The sequence below is a fragment of the Pelophylax lessonae genome, assembly GCF_965119305.1.
Source record: "Pelophylax lessonae genome assembly, chromosome: 1".
NCBI classification, from domain to species: Eukaryota; Metazoa; Chordata; class Amphibia; order Anura; family Ranidae; genus Pelophylax; species Pelophylax lessonae.
Window position 1 is genome coordinate 895436015 of NC_138768.1, and position 9458 is coordinate 895445472.

General features: G+C 54.2%; 1 protein-coding gene across 1 annotated transcript in view; it reads right to left on the reverse strand.

Annotated features, from left to right (window-relative positions):
* The window catches only part of CA9 (carbonic anhydrase 9), a 103061-nt gene extending 93835 nt beyond the window's left edge, over positions 1–9226 (reverse strand). The window contains exon 1 of the mRNA XM_082256474.1: positions 9036–9226. Coding sequence (XP_082112600.1) covers positions 9036–9141 — 106 coding nt within the window. The 5' untranslated portion in view covers positions 9142–9226. The remainder of the gene's footprint in view (positions 1–9035) is intronic.
* Between the last annotated feature and the right edge of the window lie 232 nt (positions 9227–9458).

Consider the following 9458-nt stretch of genomic DNA (forward strand, 5'->3'; position numbering starts at 1 on the left):
ACTCCTCACCACTCTCCCCTCCTCACTCCTCACCGCTCTCCTCTCCTCATTTCCTCACTGCTGTCCTCTCCTCACACCACACCGCTCTCCTCTCCTCTCCTCACTCCTCACCACTCTCCTCTCCTCACCACTCTCCTCACTCCTCACCGCTCTCTTCTCCTCACTCCTCACCACTCTCCTCTCCTAACTCCTAACCACTCTCCTCTCCTCACTCCTCACTGCTCTCCTCTACTCACCACTCTCCTCTCCTCATTCCTCACCGCTCTCCTCACTCCTCACCACTCTCCTCTCCTCACTCCTCACAACTCTCCTCTCCTCACTCCTCACCACTCTCCTCTCCTCACCGCTCTCCTCTCCTCACTCATCGCTCTCCTCATCGCTCTCCTCACCCCTCACCACCATTCTCTCCTCACTCCTCACCCCTCCCCTCTCCTCACCGCCCTCCTCTCCTCACTCCTCACCACTCTCCTCTCCTCACTCCTCACCGCTCTCTTCATTGCTCTCCTCTCCTAATTTCTCACTGCTCTCCTCTCCTCACCGCTCTCATCTCCTCGTTCCTCACCGCTCTCCTCTCCTCACTCCTCACTGCTCTCCTCTCATCACCACTCTCCTCTCCTCACCGCCCTCCTCTCCTCACTCCTCACCACTCTCCTCTCCTCACTCCTCACCGCTCTCCTCCTCTCACTCCTCCCTGCTCTCCTCATTCCTCACCGCTCTCCTCACTCCTCACCACTCTCCTCACTCCTCACCACTCTCCTCTCCTCACTCCTCACCACTCTCCTCTCCTCACTACTCACTGCTCTCCTCTCCTCACTGCTCTCCTCTCCTCATTCCTCACCGCTCTCCTCACTCCTCACCACTCTCCTCTCCTCACTCCTCACCACTCTCCTCTCCTCATTCCTCACCACTCTCTTCTCCTTACTCCTCACCACTCTCCTCTCCTCACTCCTCACTCCTCACTGCTCTCCTCTCCTCACCGCTCTCCTCTCCTCATTCCTCACCACTCTCCTCTCCTCATTCCTCACCGCTCTCCTCTCCTCACTCCTCACCACTCTCCTCTCCTCACTCCTCACAACTCTCCTCTCCTCACTCCTCACCACTCTCCTCTCCTCACCGCTCTCCTCTCCTCACTCATCGCTCTCCTCATCGCTCTCCTCACCCCTCACCACCATTCTCTCCTCACTCCTCACCCCTCCCCTCTCCTCACCGCCCTCCTCTCCTCACTCCTCACCACTCTCCTCTCCTCACCGCTCTCTTCATTGCTCTCCTCTCCTAATTTCTCACTGCTCTCCTCTCCTCACCGCTCTCATCTCCTCGTTCCTCACCGCTCTCCTCTCCTCACTCCTCACTGCTCTCCTCTCATCACCACTCTCCTCTCCTCACCGCCCTCCTCTCCTCACTCCTCACCACTCTCCTCTCCTCACTCCTCACCGCTCTCCTCCTCTCACTCCTCCCTGCTCTCCTCATTCCTCACCGCTCTCCTCACTCCTCACCACTCTCCTCACTCCTCACCACTCTCCTCTCCTCACTCCTCACCACTCTCCTCTCCTCACTACTCACTGCTCTCCTCTCCTCACTGCTCTCCTCTCCTCATTCCTCACCGCTCTCCTCACTCCTCACCACTCTCCTCTCCTCACTCCTCACCACTCTCCTCTCCTCATTCCTCACCACTCTCCTCTCCTCATTCCTCACCACTCTCCTCTCCTCACTCCTCACCACTCTCCTCTCCTCACTACTCACTGCTCTCCTCTCCTCACTGCTCTCCTCTCCTCACTCCTCACCACTCTCCTCACTCCTCACCACTCTCCTCTCCTCACTCCTCACCACTCTCCTCTCCTCACTACTCACTGCTCTCCTCTCCTCACTGCTCTCCTCTCCTCATTCCTCACCGCTCTCCTCACTCCTCACCACTCTCCTCTCCTCACTCCTCACCACTCTCCTCTCCTCATTCCTCACCACTCTCTTCTCCTTACTCCTCACCACTCTCCTCTCCTCACTCCTCACTCCTCACTGCTCTCCTCTCCTCACCGCTCTCCTCTCCTCATTCCTCACCACTCTCCTCTCCTCACTCCTCACCACTCTCCTCTCCTCACTCCTCACTGCTCTCCTCACCGCTCTCCTCTCCTCATTCCTCACCACTCTCCTCTCCTCACAACTCGCCTCACTCCTCACCACTCTCCTCTCCTAACTCCTCACGCTCTCCCTTCCTCTCCTCATTCCTCACCACTCTCCTCACTCCTCACCGCTCTTCTCTCCTCACTCCTCTCCTCTCCTCACTCCTCGCTCTCCTCTCCTCACACCTCACCGCTCTTCTCTCCTCACTCATTACCGCTCTCCTCTCCTCACTGCTCTCCTCACCGCTCGCCTCTCCTCACTGCTCTCCTCTCCTCATTCCTCACCACTCTCCTCTCCTCATTCCTCACCACTCTCCTCTCCTCACTGCTTTCCTTGCCTCACTCCGCATCACTCTCCTCTCCTCACTCCTCATCGCTCTCCTCTCCTCATTCCTCACCACTCTCCTCTCCTCGTTCCTCACTGCTCTCCTCTCCACATCATTCTCCTCACTCCTCACCGCTCTCCTCTCCTCATTCCTCACCGCTCTCCTCTCCTCACTCCTCACCGCTCTCCTCTCCTCACCGCTATCCTCTTCTCATTCCTCACCACTCTCCTCTCCTCACTCCTCATCGCTCTCCTCTCCTCATCGCTCTCCTCTCCTCATTCCTCACCGCTCTCCTCTCCTTGTTTCTCACCGTTCTCCTCTCTTCACTCCTCACCGCTCTCCTCTCCTCATTCCTCACCGCTCTCCTCTCCTCACCGCTATCCTCTTCTCATTCCTCACCACTCTCCTCTCCTCACTCCTCATCGCTCTCCTCTCCTCATCGCTCTCCTCTCCTCATTCCTCACCGCTCTCCTCTCCTTGTTTCTCACCGTTCTCCTCTCTTCACTCCTCACCGCTCTCCTCTCCTCATTCCTCACCGCTCTCCTCTCCTCACTCCTCACCGCTCTCCTCTCCTCACCGCTATCCTCTTCTCATTCCTCAACACTCTCCTCTCCTCACTCCTCATCGCTCTCCTCTCCTCATTCCTCACCGCTCTCCTCTCCTCATTCCTCACTGCTCTCCTCTCCTCATCGCTCTCCTCTCCTCGTTCCTCACCGCTCTCCTCTCCTCATTCTTCACTGCTCTCCTCTCCTCATTCCTCACTGCTCTCCTCTCCTCATTCCTCACTGCTCTCCTCATCACTCTCATCTCCTCGTTCCTCACTGCTCTCCTCTTCTCAGTCCTCACCGCTTTCCTCTCCTCATTCCTCACCGCTCTCCTCTCCTTATTCCTCACCGCTCTGCTATCTTCATTCTCTCCTCATTCCTGATCGCTCTCCTCTCCTCATCGCTCTCATCTCCTCATTCCTCACCGCTCTCCTCTCCTCATCGCTCTCATCTCCTCATTCCTCACTGCTCTCCTCTCCTCATCTCTCTCATCTCCTCATTCCTCACTGCTCTCCTCTCCTCGTCTCTCTCATCTCCTCCTTCCTCACTGCTCTCCTCTCCTCATCTCTCTCATCTCCTCACTCCTCACGATCTCCTTTCCTCATTCCTTACTGCTCTCCTCTCCTCATTCCTCACCGCTCTGCTATCTTTATTCTCTCCTCATTCCTCATCGCTCTCCTCTCCTCATCGCTCTCCTCTCCTCATTTCTCACTGCTCTCCTCTCCTCATCACTCTCATCTCCTCATTCCTCACTGCTCTCCTCTCCTCATCTCTCTCATCACCTCACTCCTCACCGCTCTCCTCATTCCTCACTGCTCTGCTATCTTCATTCTCTCCTCATTCCTCATTTCTCTCCTCACCTCGTCGCTCTCATCTCCTCATTCCTCACCGCTCTCTGTGACGGTACTCACCATCACTGGGAGTGAAAGACAGATACTTAATGGTTTGGATTGCTTCAAGTGGGTTCTGTGTTTACACTTATGATAATGTGTATTGTACTTCAATGTCAGAGACAGGCTCTCCCTATTGTCTGTGTATTGAGGTGTGATGTGGATTCTGGTAAGCCTGTCTGTGCCATTGTTAATTGTTAATGACCTCACATATTGTTCTGTCCAGAAGGCTAGATAATTAGTTCAGGTAATTCTATTTCTGTATACAATTTCATCTGCATATGATAATGTAATCAGGCAACCCCTGACCTGTGTGATAATCTGATCAGGAGGGGGAGGTCCATGCTGTATATAAATTCTGTGTGACTGTTCAATAAAGGAGATTCCAGTACAAGCTAAGTTGTCGTCTAGCTTTGTATGGGGGAGGCTGCAAAATCTGATATCTATATTCAGACTGAAGGAAGCCGTATACTGATGGAGGCCCACAAGTACAGTGTGGGTTGTGGTTCCGTTACACTCTTCTCTCCTCATTCCTCACCGCTCTCCTCTCATCATTTTTTCCACATTCCTCATCGCTCTCCTCATTCCTCACCACTCTCTTCTCCTCATTCCTCACTGCTCTCCTCATTCCTCACCGCTCTCCTCATTCCTCACCGCTCTCCTCTCCTCATTCCTCACTGCTCCTCTCCTCATTCCTCACCACTCTACTCTCCTCATTCCTCACCGCTAACCTCTCCTCATTCCTCACCGCTAACCTCTCCTCATTCCTCACCGCTCTCCTCATTCCTCACCGCTAACCTCTCCTCATTCCTCACCGCTCTCCTCATTCCTCACCGCTCTCCTCTCCTCATTCCTCACCGCTCTCCTCTCCTCATTTCTCACCGCTCTCCTCTCCTCATTCCTCACCGCTCTCCTCTCCTCATTCCCCACCGCTCTCCTCTCCTCATTCCTCACCTCTCTCCTCTCCTCACTGCTCTCTTCATTCCTCACTGCTCTCCTTTTCTCATTCCAGGGGAGGAAGGGATGGCTGGGGAATGGGGGTGGAGGGATGGATGAGGAATGGGGGTGAAGGAATGGATAGGGAATGGGGGAGGAAGGGATGGATGGGGAATGGGGGAGAAAGAGATGGATGGGGAATGGGAGAGGAAGAGATGGATGGGGAATGTTGAATGAAGGGATGGATGGGAAATAGGAGAGGAAGGGGCAGATGGGGAATCGGGGGGGGGGAGGGATGGATGGGGAATGAGGGAGAAATGGATGGATGGGGAATGGGGGAGGAAGGGATAAATGAGGAAAGAGGGAGGAAGGGATGGGTGGGGAATGGGGATGAAGAGATGGATGGGGAATGGGAGAGGAAGAGATGGATGGGAATGTTGAATGAAGGGATGGATGGGAAATAGGAGAGGAAGGGGCAGATGGGGAATGGGGGAGGAAGAGATGGATGGGGAATGGGAGAGGAAGGGATGGATGGGGAATGGGAAGGAAGGGATGGGTTGAGAATGGGGGAGGAAGGGAGGGATGGGGAAAGGGGGGGGTGGATGTGGAAGGGATGGGGAATGGGGTAGGAAAGGATGGATGGAGAATGGGGGAGAAAAGGATGGGTGGGGACTTGGGGAGGAAGAGATTGATGGGGGAGGAAGGTATGGATTGGGAATGAAGGGATGGATGGGGAATGGGGGAGGAAGGGATAGATGGGGAATGATGGAGGAAGAAATGGATGGGGAATGAAGGGATGGATAAGGAATGGGATGGATGGGGAATGAAGAGATGGATGAGGAATGGGGTGGATGAGGAATGAAGGGATGGATGAGATGAATGGGGAATGAAAGGATGGATGAGGAATGGGATGGATAAGGAATGAGATGGATGGGGAATGAAGGGATGGATGAGGAATGAGATGAATGGGGAATGAAGGGATGGATGAGGAATGGGATGCATGGGGAATAAAGGGTTGGTTGGGGAATGAAGGGATGGATGGGGAATGAACGGATGGATGAGGAATGGGATGGATGGGGAATGAAGGGATGGATGAGGAATGGGATGGATGGGGAATGAAGGGATGGATGAGGAATGGGATGGATGGGGAATAAAGGGATGGATGAGGAATGACATGAATGGGGAATGAAGGGATGGATGAGGAATGTGAAGGATGGGGAATAAAGGGATGGTTGGGGAATAAAGGGATGGATGGGGAATGAAGGGATGGATGGGGAATGAAGGGATGAATGAGGATTGGGATGGATGGGAAATAAAGGGATGCTTGGGGAATGAAGAGATGGATGGGGGATGAAGGGATGGATGGGGAATGAAGGGATGGATGTGGAATGGGATGGATGGGGAATGAAGGGATGGATGGGGAATGAAGGTATGGATGAGGAATTGGATGGATGGGGAATGAAGGGATGGTTGGGGAATGAAGGGATGGATGAGGAATGTGATGGATGGGGAATGAAGGGATGGATGAGGAATGGGATGGATCGGGAATGCAGGGATGGATGAGGAATGGGATGGATGGGGAATGAAGGGATGGTTGGGGAATGAAGGGATGGATGGGGAATGAAGGGATGGATGGGGAATGAAGGGATGGATGAGGAATGGGATGGATGGGGAATGAAGGGATGGATGAGGAATGGGATGGATGGGGAATGAAGGGATGGATGAGGAATGAGATGAATGGGGAATGAAGGGATGGATGAGGAATGTGATGAATGGGGAATAAAGGGATGGTTGGGGAATGAAGGGATGGATGGGGAATGAAGGGATGGATGGGGAATGAAGGGATGGATGAGGATTGGGATGGATGGGAAATAAAGGGATGCTTGGGGAATGAAGAGATGGATGGGGATGAAGGGATGGATGGGGAATGAAGGGATGGATGGGGAATGAAGGGATGGATGGGGAATGAAGGGATGGATGGGGAATGAAGGTATGGATGGGGAATTGGATGGATGGGGAATGAAGGGATGGTTGGGGAATGAAGGGATGGATGAGGAATGTGATGGATGGGGAATGAAGGGATGGATGAGGAATGGGATGGATCGGGAATGCAGGGATGGATGAGGAATGGGATGGATGGGGAATGAAGGGATGGTTGGGGAATGAAGGGATGGATGGGGAATGATGGGATGGATGAGGAATGAAGGGATGGATGGGGAATGAATGGATGGATGAGGAATGGGATGGATGGGGAATGAAGGGATGGATGAGGAATGGAATGGATGGGGAATGAAGGGATGGATGAGGAATGGGATGGATGGGGAATGAAGGGATGGATGAGGAATGGGATGGATGGGGAATGAAGGGGGATGGATGAGGAATGGGATGGTTGGGAATTGAAGGGATGTATGAGGAATGGAATGGTTGGGGAATGAAGGGATGGATAGGGAATGGGGAATTAAGGGATCTCTCCTCCCCATTCTTTACCCTCTGCTCCTCTCTCCATTCCATTTAGGGGGCAGATAATGAGGGGTGAAGCAGTCACCGGGGGGCAGATATTTTTTTACATAGTTACATAGTAAGATAATGAGGGGTAAAGTGGTCACTGGGGGCAGATAATGAGGGGTAAAGTGGTCACCGGGGGGCAGATAATGAGGGGTGAGCCGTTAGTGGAGGGGCAGATAATGAGGGGTGAAGCAGTCAATGGGGGGCAGATAATGAGGGGTAAAGTGGTCACTGGGGGCAGATAATGAGGGGTGAAGTGATCAGTAGGGGGGGGCAGATAATGAGGGGTGAAGCAGTCACCAGGGGGCAGATAATGAGGGGTAAAGTGGTCACCGGGGGGGCAGAAAATGAGGGGTGAAGCAGTCACTGGGGGAGCAGATAATGAGGGGTGAAGCGGTCACTGGGGGAGCAGATAATGAGGGGTGAAGCAGTCAGTGGGGGACAGATAATGAGGGGTGAGCCGTTAGTGGGGGGGCAGATAATGAGGGGTGAAGCGGTCATTGGTGGGGCAGATAATGAGGGGTGAAGCAGTCAGTGGGGTACAGATAATGAGGGGTGAAGCAGTCAGTGGGGTACAGATAATGAGGGGTGAAGCGGTCACTGGGGGGCAGTAATAAGGGGTGAAGCAGTCTCTGGGGTTCAGATAATGAGGGGTGAAAAAGTCACTGGGGGGGGGGCAGATAATGAGGGGTGAAACAGTCAGTGGGGGGCAGATAATGAGAGGTGAAGTGGTCACTGGGGGGGCAGATAATGAGGGGTGAAGCAGTCAGTGGGGGGCCGATAATGAGGGGTAAACCGGTCACTGGGGGGGCAGATAATGAGGGCTGAAGTGGTCATTTGGGGGTCAGATAATGAGGGGTGAAGCATTCAGTGGGGGGCAGATAATGAGGGGTAAAGCGGTCTATGGGGGCAGATAATGAGGGGTGAAGTGGTCTTTGGGGGGTGGATAATGAGGGGTGAAGTGGTCTACGGGGGCAGATAATGAGGGGTGAAGCGGTCAGTGGGGGGGCAGATAATGAGGGGTGAAGTAGTCAGTGGGGGGCAGATAATGAGGGGTGAAGCAGTCTCGGGGGGCGGATAATGAGGGGTGAAGCATTTAGTGGGGGGCCAGATAATAATGGGTAAAGCGGTCACCAAGGGGGGGGGCAGATAATGAGGGGTGAAGTGGTCACTGGGGGGCAGATAATGAGGGGTGAAGTGGTCTCTGGGGGGCAGATGAGGGGGTGAAGTGGTCTCTGGGGGGCAGATAATGAGGGGTGAAGTGGTCTCCGGGGGGCAGATGAGGGGGTTAAGCGGTCTCTCAGGAGCAGATGAGGGGGTGAAGTGGTCTCTGGGGGGCAGATGAGGGGGTGAAGTGGTCTCTGAGGGGCAGATGAGGGGGTGAAGTGGTCTCTGGGGGGCAGATGAGGGGGTGAAGTGGTCTCTGGGGGGCAGATGAGGGGGTGAAGTGGTCTCTCAGGAGCAGATGAGGGGGTGAAGTGGTCTCTGGGGGGCAGATGAGGGGGTGAAGTGGTCTCTGAGGGGCAGATGAGGGGGTGAAGTGGTCTCTGGGGGGCAGATGAGGGGGTGAAGGAGTCTCTGGGGGTCTCTATCCTTTATCGGGGACACATGGGGGTCTCTCTGGCCATCTAATATCAGGAATATTTCAGGTTCAGGTCTGGAAGTTGTGTGCGGGGTCTCCAGGTGTAGAGAGGAATAGAGAGGATTGGGGGGACTTACCTGGTGGGTGATCTTCATGGTGGTGATCTTCAGGGTCATCACATGAGACCAGGGACCCCAGGAATGCTCCTATCAGTAGGAAGAGCCGGAGAGTGCGGAACCCCATTTCCAGGCAGCCGTCTCTAGGAAAAGTTTCCTTGGAATGAATTCCTGCTGGCTGATCCCTCTAATCTCTGCAGAAAGTCCTCTAATCTCCCAGCCTCCGCACACTCATTTCCACCCCGGGACAGGAGGCTCACCTCTGTGATAGATCCTAGGATCACCTGCCTTATATACACAGGGAGGTCCTCCCCCAGGACAGGAGGCTCACCTCTGTGACAGATCCTAGGATCACCTGCCTTATATACACAGGGAGGTCCTCCCCCAGGACAGGAGGCTCACCTCTGTGACAGATCCTAGGATCACCTGCCTTATATACACAGG